Consider the following 17,272-nt stretch of genomic DNA (forward strand, 5'->3'; position numbering starts at 1 on the left):
AGAAAATCTCCAGGTTTATATCTAATTGTACCTGAGGTGGTATTGAAATCATTTCTTGTAGAAACCGAGGTGGAATTTCTCTGAGCTCTGACACTTTCACAGAGGTTGCGTTGCCAGAGTCTAGGAATTGAACATCAAGAGCCCGGCTGCTATGAACATTTGTGATCTGACATAAGACAAGCATTGGTTAATTTATGAGTATATCCAAGAGACTAATACACTTCTGTGCAACTGCATCTTACACAAACCTAAATTTAACATTAAAAGCAACAAAAACAATGTGTTAATAATTTAAAATTTCCCTTAATTTAAAGTGTATTTATATATCAAAAATTAGAACTGATTTTAACATCTAGTTTTTAATTCACTTATTCAGTAAGCTAGTAATAACCAGTAAAATTAATAAAAAACATTTTCTCTGATTCTAGGACATTATATAGTAACCTGACATATTAACAAATACTACTGACTGAAGATACAGTCTGATTTTTTACATCAAAACATTTTATAGCTTTTTCAGAGAACCTAATAATTTTATCATGTTGCTAACAGAAAAAATTTAAAACTCTAGAAATAATAGAGTAAAATGAAGTCCAAATTAATAGTTTAAAAATGGAGAAACTAGGGAGCTGGGTATGATGGTGCACCCCTGCAGTTCCAGCTATTCAGGAGGTGAGGCAGGAGGCTGGCAGTTTGAGTCCAGCCTGGGTAACTTAATGAGACTGTCTCAAAACAGAAGATATTAAAAGATTTTTCAAAGATTTTATTGTAGCTCAGTGGTGAAGTACTTGTCTAGCTTAAGAGAAGGCCTGGGTAGTTTAAAAAAAAAAACAAACAAACAGAGAAACTACACACAGAGTCAAGCAATAATTACCTCTGTAATTATTTGTACAACATTAATCATTGTTTCCTAACAAAAGTAGACAATATACAATTTGGTAGTAACACAAATAATATCATATATATCTGAAGTATTTGGGTATATACTGATTTTATTTTTTGTGGTTTTTTTTTTTTCTGGTATAGGGAATCGAACTCGTGACCTCGCGCTTGCCAGGCAGGCACTCTGCCACTGAGCTAAACCCCCAGCCCCATGGGCATATACTGAGACCGTGTTTTGCTTTGTTTTTTCTGTTTCTTGGTATTGGGGATGGAACTCAGGGCCTTGTGCAAGGCTAGGCAAGTATTCTATCATTATTCTATTACTGCCCTCACCCCCCACTTATTTTGAGCCAGGGTCTCAGTAAGTCACCCAGGCAATGCTCCTGCCCTAGGCTCCCAAATAGCGGGGATTACAGATATGCACCATGACCAGTGAGAAAGTATTTTTTCCCAAAATGCATAACCTGAAGATACTCACAACATAAAGACACTCAAGTTGAGAGATAATTAGAAAATGATGTTACTTTTCAAAAAGTTATAAACAATGAAGAAAAACTGATTAACTACCAGTTGCAGGGTACTAGGAAGACATGGCAACTATATACAACGTGGGATCTTGCACTAGATCCTCGACCAGAAAAAGAGCATTTTGGGGACAATTTAGGAAATGTCAGAAGTTCTGTAGATTAATTAATGGTATTGTATTACTGTTAATTTCCTGGTTCTATAATTATACAATGGTTATATAATATGTTAACAGTGGAAGAGTACAGGGCAAATAGGAGCTCTTTATACTGCTTTTGCAACTCTTTAGAGTCTGAGATTGTTTTAAAATTTTTAAAAAGTATTTCTACATTTATGTATTATATACTAAATAGCACAGAGTCTTAGGATATGAATAATGCCATGTTCTTTTCGATATGTCATTTTTGAAATTTATGGCTAAGTATATAACACACAACCCTTGGCATACAACTCCACACGGAGACACATTCACATAACGACAGTAATTACTCCAAAATTGTTTTCACTGAGGTCGACATGACGAATTTTGCTTAAAGAGAAAATCAGTATAATTTTTAAAAATAACGCTATGCAGCCTTTTACAAAAAGCAATAAAGCAACAGTTCTCATCCTTTTAGGGTTGGTTTCTGTGAGAATTATGAAAACTATGCATCCTTTTTACCCCCAAATATAAAATGCAAACACATATACACAAAAACAATTGCATACAATTCTAGGAAGCTTTGAGGACTCCCTAAAATAGAGATCCTTGCATCTATGTTAAGAACTTCCAGATTCAAAGAAAAAATACCCCCCAAAATAACTAAGTTAAACCAAGATTTTCAACTTTAGTAACTGGGCAAACTAGAAATGGGAGCCAGGGAAGGAGGGAGTGGGGAGGAGGGACAGAGAAAGGGAAAGAGAGGAAGGAAAAACAATCACAAAAATTTAAAACTTGCCTTTTAAAAAATATAAAAATACAAGATAAACTTATTTACAACTTTGTAAATGAACTTCCCAGAAAATAAGACAATTTCCAGGAGCTGGAAACAGAAGATTATGTGAACACCAAAGCCAAAGCTATCTTGAACAGCAGATGTGGCCCTAGACCCATGCAGGAGGAAGGGAGGATCTGAAGCACTCTACGAGAAAGCCAGAACTCTCAGAGGGCTCTACCCTCAATGGAAGAGTGACCATAGAGAGGTACTAATAAGCTAAAGCTATGCATTCCCTGTACCCAGAAACTCCTGCACGCACCCCAGGAGATATACATAGGTGGATTTACGGCATTGTTATTTATAACAAAAATTACAATCTAAATGGCCATCATCAGAAGAATGGCATGGTAATGTTTACATATTCATTTTGCATAACATACAGCATTCAATAGATGAACCAGAGTGGCATATATCAACATAATGAGTGAAAAGGCTCATTTCCGAGGAATGAATACATTTTACTACGTACATAAATTTTAAGAGTATTTATTCACTTAGTCATATTCATTTTTTACTATACATACTCTAAATGCAAATGTACTTCGATAATTCTATCTATATATTAAAACATACAGCAAAAGAATATGTGTATAAACATTTAAAGTCTAAAGAAATGAATAGGAATGAGAAACACCAAACTCAGCTGTAGTTCTCTCAGGGCGTTGGCAAGAGAAAACAGAAGTCTCATAGTGAGCTCAACCATGTTGGTCACTTTTTAATTCCATAAACTAGTGACTAGCCCATGCATGCTTATTCCATTTTTTAAAATTCTGTACATTTTAAACATTTCATAATTAGTTTTAAAAAGTCAAGTAACTGGTTTTACCTCTACCCGTAACCATTTTCCTTTGCAATAGAAGAGGCAAATTTTCCCACAGAAGGGTAGTGAAATGAAGTACTCAGAAGTCATGTGCTGAAAAAAAGAAACCCAAGATATGTTTGTGATTCTTAGCAAAGAGTACATGGCTACACTAATAGATTGCTGAGCTGCAGGCAGACTGCTTACCCATGTAACCAGACTTCCCATGAGCCAAAGAGGGGGACATAGTGGAGAAAGTAAACACAGAAGCGTGCTGTAGAAGTCAGTGATTTATTGTACCCTACTATATAGGCTCAAACTAGCCCTGTTAAAATGTTAGCAGAAGTCAGTGATTAGTTTAGGCTTTGGTTCCATCAGTTACACATAAAGAGGAATTTTAATCTGACAAAAAGTTAGGAGCGGATGGATGAAAAGGAGGAGGCTGGACCAGCTGAACAGAAGGCCTCTTCTTTCCATATTCTAACACTTAGATTCAAAGATAAGATTTTAATTCCAAAACAAAAGCAATGTTATCAACACAAATATGTATTATGAGCACTATTGAAATGCCAGGTGTCTTCATCTGCCTCTTCTGCCACAGTCTGAAGGTGGGGACCTGCCTGTGTCTCTTTTTCTTCAGGTGAGAGTTTCTGCTCTCCCAAACGCAAAGTCTTCACATGGGTTACCAGAGCACAAAGAAATACCAACAATGCTTTTCACCACTCTACGTTTTAAGGACATCCATGCAGACCAATCAACACAGTCAATCTCTTTGGGGGGTTTCAGATACATCATCAATCTCAGAAAGAAGTGTTAACACTATAGATGTAATGCTTCAATTCCAGACAACAGTGTGACTGTAGGTGTAACCTGATCTAGCAAATACCTTGGAATGCCTATTCTAGATATGACCTTGGATTAGGTGCTGTAAAGAATGCAGAAAACTGGCAAGGCACAGTCTTTGTCCTCAAAAAGTCTACACTGAAGCTAGGGGTATTAGTACACACCTGTGCTCTCAGTAGTCTGGGTAGCTGAGGCAAGAGGACTCTTAAATTTAAGCTCAATCTGGACAACTTAGTGAGACTTTGTCTCAAAATCAAAAATTGCAAAAAGATTGGGGATATAGCTCAGCACCAAGGCTTTTGGTTCAACCCTCAGTATCCCCCACTCCCTGCCACATATGTGTAGGAGCAAAGGAGAAGGAATAGGGAGGAGGAGAAGGAGGAGGAGTCACCAACATTCTATTAAAACAAATAAATACCCAAGTAGCTAAAATACAAAGCTGAATAGGGTATCCGGAGGTGTCTGAGTACTGGGTAGGTTAGAGAGAGGCTTCACTTGCAGCGGGAAAGGGGTCAGGGCTGAAGTGGCCGTAAGGTTCAGTGACTTGGAAACCCTGGCTTTGTTTTAGATGATTACACTGTCCCTTACTGGTAAGGAAACCACTTTAGAAACCTAAAACTTCTACAGGTCCTGATTCAGAAAAACACAGAAATAAGAATCCAAGGGTAAGGAGCCTATTTTTAGAATTTAAACTGCAGAAGTATATTTTCCAGCAGATTTTCAGGGACCAGAGGAAGTCTGGGGAGAGCAATGCCTAAGGGAGATGAGGCAGAGTTAAGGAGAGTTTTATTGTTCTCCTAAATTCCAGGGTTTCTCCTCTGCCTGTGACAGAAGAGCCAGCTGGCTCAAGGAGACAGTGACAGGACTAATCAACTGCATATTATAAACAACAGATCTATCAACTGATGAGCACTTTCTACGTCCAGGCACTGTGCTGAGCAATACTGCAACTATCCTCATGACAATTCTTTCGGAGTACAGTACTGTCACCTTCAGTTTACAATACAGACACTGGTAGGCTTTTCTTCCCCTCTTCTTCTCAAAGCTCTAAAGTCTATGGTGGCTACCTATCATTCTAGAGATTCTGCCCCAAACTTTTAAAAAATTATTCATACTTATGCAATTTAGTGAGCTACTGTTACGTGCAATTTTAGGAATAACTTTAAACAGGAATAGTGTTCTGTCGTACCTTGCAATGGAAGTAATCTTCTATCTTATGCAGAAGGTCCTTGAGCTTGTTCAGACCCTTACAAGGCACTTGGCAGAACAGTGTTCCATCAGAGCAAATATTTGTCACTTTGACATTTGTGTATGTGGCATCGACCTGGAACAAGCAAAGGACACACCAAGAATACCTGAGAACAGAATGGTGCTCTCAACTCCACAAGGGATATTTACCTACTGAAAGTCTGCATCTTAAAGTTGTCTCTGTTACTGGATAGCTACAAAGAATGAAATTTCCAACTAACTGTAAAAAATTACATTTAACCAACCATTTGTGTCAGGCACAAAAGAGACACTTTGTATATATTACCACATTCCATTGTATGAAAGTCTAAAAATGTCTCTCACTTTGGCTTATTCTCTTCCCTTTTATTTAGAATAAAAATTATCCTATAAACCTGTTTTTGCAATGTTAACAGGAATGAAAATAAAGAATTCTTACAAAGTTGATTCCATTACCAGTTGCTTTCTAACCTGTCTTCACTGGCAACATGATTTTTAGCAATTTTTAGAAAATCTAGTCAAAGATTTAATTTTAGAGATTTTTTAGTCAATCCATGATTTAAAGACAATTCACAGCTGTTCTACTCATTAAGACTATTTTTCCTAATGTTTTAATTAAGTCTTTGAAATGATCATTTAAATATCTCATCCTTATTCTTTATGATGAAAGTTCTATAACTTACTTAAAAGGGTCCCTCTTTTGGGACTATGTCTCAAACATTTTTAAAACATTAAAGCTAAGCATAAATATCTTCATGGATTTAATTTTTCCTTCTCTTATTATTCTCCTTTATTATCTTTGTAATTTCATATAAATTTAACATACACTCAATGTAAAAACTGGAAAATAAAAAAAAATCCACTTTCTAATAAGAAATAATTACTATTAACATTTTCTCCTTCCAGTTTTCCTTTTTTCTTCATTATTAATGTAATGTCTGTATCAATTATTAGACTAAAATCCATAGCATTCTTTTCTGTTGATCTTCTTTCATACAATATGAGAGATGACAATGGTGATCACAGGGGTACCTGGAGGTGAACCTCTAGTGACTTGTCATGCATGGCCTTCAGGCAGGTAGCATTGATATTGATATCATCATCTCCCGAAGTATCGTACAGAACAACAAGTGGGGTATCTGCCTTGTCAAGTATTTCCACCGCAAAGATCTTCCCACAAGTTAGAGATTCAACCATTTTCACTAGATTAGGATCATCATTTAGAACCTCCAACCCTGAAAAATAGTGAACATTTTACTTTCTACTTCTTAACAGAATTATTATAAGATGGATGGTTTGACTTTATCTGTTTTGACCACTTATTAAAATTATGAATCTACCACAGAATTATTAAATGTTATATGGAAGCTTTGTTTTACAATCTTTTTTACCTTATTCATCTATGGGTTTTAAAAGTATAATGTGAATTCCCTTTTCCTCTAAGACAGAAAATCCTTTTTTTTTTTTTTTTTTTTTTTTGGTACCAGCAATCAAACTCAGGACCTTGAACTTGCCAGGCAGGTGCTGTGCTGCTGAGCTACATCCCCAGCCCCCCAAAAATCTTAAAATAAGAAAAACTAATGACCAATCACAGTTTCTACCTTAAAAAAAATAGCCCTGACTTTATATACAAACACATACATAAAACAGACTAATACATATAAGAAACTATTAATCATGTGTGCTAGTCATTTATTTTAGTGTCTTTTCTAAAATCCTATCTTGATTTTTAAAAATTTCTAATTAAATACACACAATTATTTGTGTCTCATAAAATGAATGTCCATGTAATGGAAATTGAGACTATCACACTTCTCCTTGCCTCTTTCCTCCCTGTACACCACTACAACCCTGAAGATACCAGAGAACCTTCAGATCTATCAAAGATAGAACATAACACAAGCATCAGGTGAATTTCGATTTAGTCTATTTTTTCAGTTCTCTAAAAATTTTATTTTATTTTATTTATTTATTTATTTTTTTGGTTTTTCTCCGGTACCAGGAACTGAACTCATGACCTTGTGCTTGCCAGGCAGGCGCTTTGCCGCTGAGCTAAATCCCCAGTCCCTGAAAATTTTAATTCTATATATCATGAATATGACAGCTCTAAGTCAATCTATTAAACTAATTAAAACCAACCCACTATTTCCCCCAATGATACGTAATGTCTACTTCTTTATTTTCTTCCTTTATATCCACAAACTAAAATTTACAGACTCCTCCTGAGTGTCCATTCTCATGTCCTATTCTCCAGACACATAATTTTGTAGCTTTTCTCAAACCTTTCATTTCAGCATCCTAAAACTTGTCCTATGCTTTTTATTTGCTCTTTTTAAAATCAACTTCTACAGGTTTCTAACAGGCTCTTAAACCCATTTCCAGTGCAGCTCAGAGTCAGCTCCAGCTCCAGTGGTATAAGTATTCACCCTTGCTGCAATGGAGCATTTTTTAGAGCACAGAACTTTACCAAGGAATTATGATCACTTTCTAAATTTAGCACAAGCCCATCAAGGCACAATGCGTATTTCCATTAACCTGACCACTGTCCTCCATACCTTAGGTTCACCCTTCGAAGCACTCACACATGTCTGATCTCTTCTGCTCCATAAGGCAGAAAGAAAAGAACAGTGATTCACTGACTATGCAAGAACCCGCACAACAGGTACAGGCAAACTCAGCCTGGGCACAGGTGGGTGTACTAGTGGTGTACATCTCTTATCATCTGTCTCATTGGGAAAAGGCTGAGGGTCACCTCATGTGGAAATGATCAAATCGCATGATAGGGGGCCTCTATTGGTTGTTACTAGGGTAGTGAGGATAACTGAAAAAAAAACTGTTCAGATGGCCATCAGATGTTTTTATAAAACACAATACAATGCACTATATATAATAAAATACAACAAAACAAGGTAATATTTTCATAATTATTGCATCTTATATTGAGCACATTAAACATGAATTCATTTAAATCTTTCAAGAAATAACACATTTTAGCACTCAGATACTGGGACCATTTAAGAATATAACCAACCAAAAATATAAAGGTGATGACCTATCAAAATAGACACACTGTTTAAAGTTTCTCTTACCTGCTAGTTTACACTTAGTAGCTTGGAATGAAAGTGACCAGAACTTTGGGTTCAATTTGTATGCTTTGTTCTTTTCAACAATTTCACTAAAACCATAGTCAACATAGCATACCTAATGATAAAAAAAAAGTTTAGGCTAAAGTTCTTCATTCTTGCTTTAAAAAAATCATTTATTTGATACATAATCAGAAAATTAAGTGGCACCACAGCTGTCTGCACAAAGCCAGGGAGGCTTTGTTTCAATTAGTACTTCTGTTTGTTTCAAGGGTGCAAAGTTAGGCTGGGCCTTTATTTAGCTCAGTAAAAGTTCCCAAATCTACTCAACACTTTCTTTGTTCACATAGCTCTTCTTTACCATTGGCACGGATCATTGAGAACCTGAGTATTATTTTTAGATTATGTACACAGAATATTCTTTTGAAAAGGACTATAGAAACACAAAGCCTTTTTAAAAATAAACATTAAGCTATGGTTTAGAATAAGAGTTTGAAGTGCTGAAAACTTAGTATGCTCTAATTAAAGCAGACAATGGTTTAAAAATGACAACAACAAAGCAAAATAACACAAATCAGGGTAGATGCTTGTCTAAGATAGAACAGGTAGAAAGTGGCAGATCCCTTCCCTTCCACCTTTTATAGGAGAATGTAAAGTGCACAGACCAGCTTCATGGTACCTAGACTGTGACACGAAATATATAAAACTCTTCCCCAGCAGAAAGTCTAAGGAGAAAAAGAGGCAGAGAAACCATCAACACTTTTCCTAAGCATGTGTGTGGTAAGTGGGCTGTAGGCCAGTCTTCCTTGTATGGGAAAAATCACCTCTTGGAGGCCTCAAGTCACATCTGACTCAATACAAGGGCTCAGATCACTGGCAGGGTCCCCACAGCAGGTGGCCAGACATTTAAGTGCGCAAGTTCATTTCTCCCATCCTGAATCAGTCCCTGCTCACTCTCCTCACATGGTTCAGGAGTCAGGCAGTTTTGTGCCCTTCAATAGCTTTCACCACCTCCAGCCTGGACTCTGCTCTCCTCCACTTAAACGGAGATGGCACAGCCTAACGACAGAACTCACCATCATGACTCCTAGGTGAGGTCGAATGTATTCTGAACGCAGCCATGGCTATAATACTACCTGCTGCAGTCTTCAGAGAGGTTCTGTAGTGTCTGTAGTTTGCTCTTTCTTTCTTGTTTTTAATCATGACACTATGCTTTGTATGACAGCAACAGTTTATAAAAACATGCGTCCCTGGATGGTTCAATGTGACTCTCATTACACCAGGCCTTGTGTACTCTGCTCTCTTTAGTGCACTGGGATCAGCACCAACAGGCAGCGTCTAAGCAACCAGTCTCTTGTTCTCTGGCACCACCAAGTGGCCACAAGTCTTACAGAGTTACCCAAGTAACAGCATGGACCCAGGATGCTGGTCTGGTCAGGCCAACAGGCACTAGCCTCAGGATGTCCCCACATGCCCCCGTTTCTCCTACCTGCCAAGGACCTCACAGATGGAAGCAAGGAGGGGATTGGTACATGCTGCCACGCAGATTTCAGCTCATGAGAAACAGGGTGGTGCTAAGTAGCTGGGGCTTCTCCAAGCAAAGGGAGAAATCTCTGTCACCTCCAGGGAGATGTAGGAAAGAGGAACAGGACAGGCTTGCTGCAAGCACTGCTATCTCAAGAGCACACTGTATACAAAATACTGAGACACCTGTTTCTAACAGCTCATAACTCTCAGCAGCAATAGAGACTACAGACGAGGGTCTGTCTTTATAGACTATATTCACTGTTTATTATAAACTGTCCGTGTCCCACTAGGATTTACATGTAATTCTCTTCTTCATGAGAAATCCTGATGCCTTAAAATAGCTTAGCATCTGTTGAATCTAACGGCAGGGCAAGAGAAAGGAGCAGAAGTATTTGTGTATCTAGGGATATTTGGAGCGTTAACCCCTATCAACTACAAGCCCAGATGAAGAGAGGAACTTGATCAAGGGCAAACAAATGCAGTCAGAGTGAGTGCCTACGCCACAAACAAAAACCCTGTGCTCCGCTGGTCCAGTGACCACCTTGGTCCTTAGCTTTTTTTGAGAGTGTTTTTCAAATTTTATCCAGGTATAGTCTACAATGAAGAAAAGAAACTCATTTAAAGTATGCAGTTTGATGGGTTCTGACCAACATGTACACCATATACTCATCACTATAATCAAAACACAGACCACCTTCACCAGCTCCACAAGTTCCCTCTTGCCTCTGCAACTAGCCAACCTCTACCTCCTGTACCAGGTAACCAATACTCTGATTTTATCGCTGCTATGAAGTTTAATTGTTCTCAGACACCACTTATATTGGCTCATACAATACTACTCTGTGTGACTGGTTTCTTTTTTGTTCAGCACAAAGTCTGTGAGACTTAACCATGTTGATAGTTTAATAGTATATCATTATATGAATTAATTATAATTTGTTCATGCATGTGACTGCTGGCAAACACATGGGCTATTTTCAGTTTATGGTTATTAATAATAAAACTGCTGCAAACATGTATGTATGTATTTTTGTGGACCTATATTTCTATTTCTCATGTATAAATACTTAGGGGTCATATGATGTGTTTAATTGCCAAACTGTTCCAATGTTCAGATTTTTACAGTCAAATTTCTTAAAAGTTGTGTGTTTCTAAAGAGTAGGTTAAGGAATTTCCTAAGTTTCTTTGTGAATGGGAAAGGTGGCTGGCTGATCTTAATTCTGGACAGGATCACAGCTTCTTTGAAGTACTGAAAAAACTGGGTAAGAAGCAGCAAGCTCCTTCCCTGCCCTCCTGACAGCGCACAGGGAAGGAGTTTCAGTGGAGAGTACTGGAAAGCTGAGTTCAGAGGTGAGTATCTGTACTCAGTGGCACACATGGGATATGGCCAGTGGCTGAAGTGCCATATGGACTTGGGTTTTGTATTGTAGACAGTGACTGAAGAAACAGAAGTATACACTCTTGCTTGCAAAGTCTAGAGAGAACCTAAAGAGCTTTAGATATGTTTCCCCAAACAGCAAGGGTCCTCCATACAAGAAGAGACTGAAACTGTGTAGTGAAGAGCAAGGGCCACTAGCTTAGCAAGCAGGGTGGCAATACACAGAAGTCTTGAAGCGCATTTACCCTTAAAACATCTTAGCAATCTAGAAAGGAAAGACCTTTTACCTACGAATTCTTCATAAACTAGCTGCTCTCCTGTCTCAGAGATTCAAGAGGCAGGCCTATTAATCACAAGGTGATTTCCAATTAAACATATAGCTTTCACCAATAAAGGATGAAGTGACACAGCAAAAACAGTCGGCAGATACTGATGACCACAGATAAGACAGAATCACCCACTGCTCTTCTGCACACTGCCTGGGCAGCTGTGAGGTCAGAGAGAGCCTGGGCCTGTAATGAGAGTCCTGCTTCCTGGGCTGTTCAGAGAGAGTAAGAAGAGGCGAAGGCCAGGCCTGAAACCCTAGAGGAGCCAAGAGGACTGAGAGCCAAGCCTGGGAGAAGCCTTGGAGAGTGGCCCAAGCATTGTTTGACACAGGGAGAGTAGCAGCTTTCTGACTGCGCAGCTTCCCTCACTTGAAGCATTGCTTGGATGAGCTAACTGCCCACGCATCTGGCCAGTATGGGGAGTAGGAAGGAAAACTCATTCTGCTGAGTCCATGGGTTCTGCATACTACTGTGGAGAAGCTGTCTGATTTACCAAAACACTAATGTACATGATTACCAGTGTCTTAACAGCTGATGAGGATAATTTACACCTTCCAGAGAAAACTCCTTACGATTTAAAAGGACATATAAGAAACAACATTTACTTTTTTGTGTGTGTTTTTTCCTGGTACCAGGAATCGAATTCATGACCTCGCGCTTGCCAGGCAGGCGCTGTACTACTGAGCTAAATCCCCAGCCCCTAAACAACATTTACATTTAACAAATAATAAAGTGTGTGTCTTGGTAATTATAGGACAAAGTCACTACTGCTTGCCTTTATCTTGTTCTCTTCTGCTGAGATGACCTGTGCCCGTAACCAAGCATCCTCCTCAGCATTTACGGCTAGCAGCTGCCCAACGAGCACGGCCTGTACTGGTGCAACCACGGGGTTCTTACTGTAGAACTCCTTCATCTCATCTTCCATTGACTCCTGAGCAGCAGAGTAGTCTTTGCCCACATACCTGGATTAATTGAAGGCAGAGAACACAAATGAAGCATCCTTGGAAAAGAAAAACCACAGGAACTTGTTAGTGTTGCTCCATTTTCCCTACTGCATCTTTGGTTCCAGCTTTGGATTTGCTCACACTTACATGGAGGCAGTATGCTCAGGAAACATTTATCTCTTCATAAAGGAAGAGTGTGTATGTAGAGATCATGTAAAACAAGACCGAGGTCCAATGCACCATGCAACAGGACAAATTCTTGATGACAACCCATCACAGTACAGTGCTTAGCAGTAAGCAGTGACGGTGATCTTGGGGAGGATGAGGCAGGGAAAGATTCAAGCAGGGGACAAAGAAAGAGAGACAGAGACAGAGACAGAGAGAGTGAGACAGAGAAAGAGACAGAAAGAGAGACAGAGAGAGACAGAGACAGAGAGACACAGAGAGACAGAGAGAGACAGAGAGATAGAGAGACAAAGAGAGAGAGAGAGAGACAGAGAGAGAGAGAGAAAGACAGAGAGACAGGAAGAGACCTAAAGGGGCCCTGGTAAGCGAGGGCTGCCCTAAGATCTTGACTAAAACTGCTAGAGACCTGGATTACTAGCAGAGCTTTGAGGCTGTCTGTGAACAAACCTCAAATTCTTCAAACCATGAGACTTTATTAGAAAAAAAAAACAAAGTCTAGGACCAGGACTGTGACTTAGTTGTAGAACATGTGCCTAGCATTCACTTAGGCCAGTATTTTATCCTAGCACCACACACACACACACACACACACACACACACACACCTTGAACACACTAAACACAACATCAACAATGTGAAAATCCTCCATTCCCCCAAATTGCTGATCAAATTACAATAAAGTGTTGGGTTCTGATGACATGCTCTAGCAGAATGCCTCTAAAATGTATGTTTTCTGAGAAGTATTATTTTCAGACAATTCCCAACCCTTTCTACAATTGCCTATTGTTGACAACTGTAGTCACCCTGTCCTAGTTCAAATCATCAAGACATACTATTTTTTTTCTCTGCCCAAACAAGCAGTTATTTTCTAGCTTCATTAAGGTCTCCCCTATATGATGTAAAACCTGGCAAATCAAATCAAATCAAATCAAATGAAACAGGAGCAGTCTGGGCCATAAGATGTAACCTTCTAGCTAGAAACAGAGGACAGAGTATGCCACAGCATTGTTCTCTGCATTGTTTCAGTTTTCACAGAGGGATCCAAATAAGTTTATACAGAAATAAGAAACTACATTATTTCTGTAGGCCTGTTTCCACGTGTTCTTGGTAAACATCAGCAAGAAGATGCCACAGCCAAGCTATTTGCAACTAGAAAAAAACACTGCAAAATAGTCTTCAATAAAATGTAAGGATCCCTTTTTTTAGGCAATGGCTATTTTAAAATGAAATACTATATGTATATTGTTCACTCTAAAAACAGCTGCAGATGTTTTGCCATGATCATTTAAATTTACTGAGCTTTGTGAATGTTAAGGCACTGCCTGGAATGCACTGCATTCTAGGAGTTTCCTGGAAGGTCTTCCTATTGCCATAGGCCTGCCTATGGTCTTGTCCTCCCTGTAGGGCTGTACCAGCCCTTGGAGCCCAACTGGAAGAGCCCAGGCTGCGGCCTGATGTGGTGGTCCCATGGCATACAGTCTTGCAGGGAGGAGGAAGGTGGAGAGAAGCACATGGAGCTACAGGTGGCTTCAGTCCCTGTAACAGCCTGTAGAGAAGAATGGCTACAGGGGCTGAGGTGAAGGTAGGGGATGCTGTTACAGCTGGAACGAGAGTGGGCAGTGGTAAGAATGGAGTTGCAGTGGTCAACAAATTACCTGAGCAAGAAGGCAAAGAATGATGTATAGGCCAATTAGGTATGTCATAGATACAAACTTTTTTAAAGTTAATTTTTGAGGCTGAAGACAATATTCCTATATTTTATCTGAGGGTTGTGCCACAGCATCCCTTGAGGCCCCTCAGGGTGAGCCAGAAGATCACCTTCTAGGGTCTACTTACTGCCTGCCTGGGTGAAGAACAGGCTATGTAACAGAGCTTAATTTGACAGGGGTCTGCGTGCCAAGTCTCTACAGTCAACGACCTAGAGTTAACCTAAGGGCAGACATTACCCATCATGTTTACTATCTGGGATAGCTTCAAACTCTGCTACTAATGTCCTAGAAAATATAGCTTCCTGCTGGCCCTTCGTTGGTAAGACCATAAGAAATCACATGACTGAACTCGACAGTGGTGGGTGGCTATTCTCTGACAGTGGCAATGATGATTACTGGTAAAAGATACAGAGGATTCTGCCATGGAAGTAGATTTAGGTTTTCTTTGTAATGTTAAATGTTTGGAATCTGCGATATGCCTGACGTTTTATTTTGCTTCAATATATTAGTAGGCTATAATCCTCAACAACTTACTTGTATCTTCAAGTCACACCAGATCCTAAATTAAACCTTTATATATTAAGTAACCCTGTATAAAAAAACCCTCTCTAAAGCTTCTTCTTTGAGCATCTTAAGAAACTGATGTCTACTTCATTACACACTCAGATTTAAGACTTCAAATGTAAGAGTTTTAAAGTTCTTTCACGGAAGGATTTTGATTTTTTCAAAGTCTTTCTCTGGGTCTTTCCAGCTCACCTATAGGTGTCCAAAAGCCTGAACCATGGGGTCATTTTGGTTGAAGGAGCCTAGATTCTGCTTGGCACCAGCTTTTTCCTGATATGTCCAGCCAAAGCCATACCCTGGCTGGTGCTCCATCACTTTGGCAGTACACAGGCTACCATTCTTTTTCCAGATCAGCTAACAGCAAATTATACTCTTTCTAATTTTTTCTTTTAGGTATTCTGTAGTTTCCAAAAGCCCAAGTCAAGTGCCTGGAGGGCAACTGACTTTTTTCATTCCAGTTATCATTAGACACTTGGGCACTGACTCCCAGACAATAATATCACAAGGCTCATTCACCAGAGCACCTCTGGGCCCAAGGGTTAATCTGAGGTCTCACATGAGGATGGCATTCTTCAGTATTCTGACTTTTAGGAAATTTTACATAATCCTAAATTCAATATTATTATTACCCAATTCAATACTATTAATCCTAAATTCAATATTATTATTGTGAAGGCCTTGCTTTTTCTATAGGTATTGCTTTTGATATACAGTTACCATGATACCTTTGACATGGATTTAATATTATTCCAATTTTTAAGACTGTAATTTTTCTCTTTAGATGCATATTTTGAATATTTAACCATATATTACTATATTATTAACTTCACCATAACCCATTAGAACTAAGAATATGCTGTTCATCCTTCAAGCCCCAGCATCCATGTGATGAACAGTCAATAACTGCAACAGTATACCTGCATCCTAAGAAATGAGACAGTGAAACTTGCCTGATAACCACTTCATTTGTGTTGTTCAATTCAACCACCAATACAGATGGAGATGCCTCAGTTGGAATAACTAGAGGAGGAACTGATACGTCCTCCATAATGGTGTCAGTGCTTTCAGCAATGTTTTTTTCTATCTGCAAATATTTTTGTTCAATTATTGACTTGATATCATTTTCCTGTGCTTGTCCTTTATCTTTTAGGCTCTTGTCAGTGGGCAATGGAAGTTTAGCATACAGGATAGCCTTCTGCGACTTTCCGGAAATGTAGTCTATGGTACATACATCAGAAAGTGAGGCAAGATTCTTCAGGGTATCCTCAGGAATTTTGACTTTGTACATGTCTTCAAATGCTTTGGGGAGTGCACTAGCCCAAAGGCCACTAGAGTACTTCATCAGCAGCTGTGCCACTTTCTCTTTGATTTCTCTTTCTCCCAGCACAGTGGCTGAACTCCCTTTCGATGGCGATACTTGTTTGGAAGTAGGTAGAGGGGATGGAAGCACTTTTTCAGTGTCCAGTTCACTTCTCAAAGGTTGTCTTCTCTTAGCTGGATAAAGAAGCAAATCTTGACCACCACTGCAAGGCTTTTCTACCTGAAATTGTAAAAGAAAGCAAGTGGTATACATATTAGTGGCTTTAAACAGCCTAAAAACACATTAGTTCATTTTACATTTGAGAGCAACATTATTTTCAAACTAACCACACAAAAAAGTGTGCATTTTATTTTTCTCAGTTACTAAGATTTTAATGGACCGGCTTTGACTGCAAATGACATGAGCCACGTTTCAGAAAAAAAAGAAAAGAATATTAATTTCACTTGTGAGGTTTCTAGACTCTAACTGTTCTAGTAAATCAAGAGTACTTCTGCCCATTTGGTTCTCTCTGCCAAATCAAAGCAACAACTTACAAAATGGACTGAATTCAAGGTGAAATTACATTATAAAAAGTTATCAGTCTGTCAGAAATAAATCAGTGGGGAGAATACAAGGAAATAGTTAAACAAAATAGGTGTACTCTGTCCCCCTGAAATGCCCTAAGAAAATCCTCTGCTTTTTTTTAAGAAGAAAGATGTTACAGAGGTAAGTTACATAATTTTTACAACCACTGCAGCAGAGAGTTAGTTGAAAGTGTTGTCATTCCAATGAGCATGTGTTGGACATAGCTGGCATCTGTACATCATCAAATCTTTAATTTTGCCTTCCATGCCTGAGGGGTACAGTTTGATGCATCCTTATTATACAACAAAGAGAAACTGATACATGACACCATATTTTTGAGTTCGAATAGTTCCTACTACTAGACCAGGGGTTGGCAACCTACCCTGCAGCCCAATGCACCCATAGCTTGTCAGCTGG

At 38.9% G+C, this 17,272-nt stretch overlaps 1 protein-coding gene across 3 annotated transcripts in view; it reads right to left on the reverse strand.

Moving 5' to 3' along the window:
* Positions 1-17,272, reverse strand: part of Tdrd7 (tudor domain containing 7) — a 63,763-nt gene that overhangs the window by 19,370 nt on the left and 27,121 nt on the right. For 2 of the 3 annotated variants that reach the window (XM_005382851.2, XM_013513266.1), the window contains exons 7-13: positions 15,921-16,510; positions 12,343-12,529; positions 8,343-8,454; positions 6,286-6,488; positions 5,216-5,350; positions 3,211-3,297; positions 32-166 (exon numbers count right to left, since the gene is read on the reverse strand). In XM_005382851.2, the coding sequence (XP_005382908.1) occupies positions 32-166; positions 3,211-3,297; positions 5,216-5,350; positions 6,286-6,488; positions 8,343-8,454; positions 12,343-12,529; positions 15,921-16,510 (1,449 nt within the window). The remainder of the gene's footprint in view (positions 1-31; positions 167-3,210; positions 3,298-5,215; positions 5,351-6,285; positions 6,489-8,342; positions 8,455-12,342; positions 12,530-15,920; positions 16,511-17,272) is intronic. The other variant, XM_013513267.1, reaches the window with a different exon arrangement.

Source organism: Chinchilla lanigera, unplaced genomic scaffold, assembly GCF_000276665.1.
Source record: "Chinchilla lanigera isolate Chin_1 unplaced genomic scaffold, ChiLan1.0 scaffold00018, whole genome shotgun sequence".
Classification (NCBI taxonomy): Eukaryota; Metazoa; Chordata; class Mammalia; order Rodentia; family Chinchillidae; genus Chinchilla; species Chinchilla lanigera.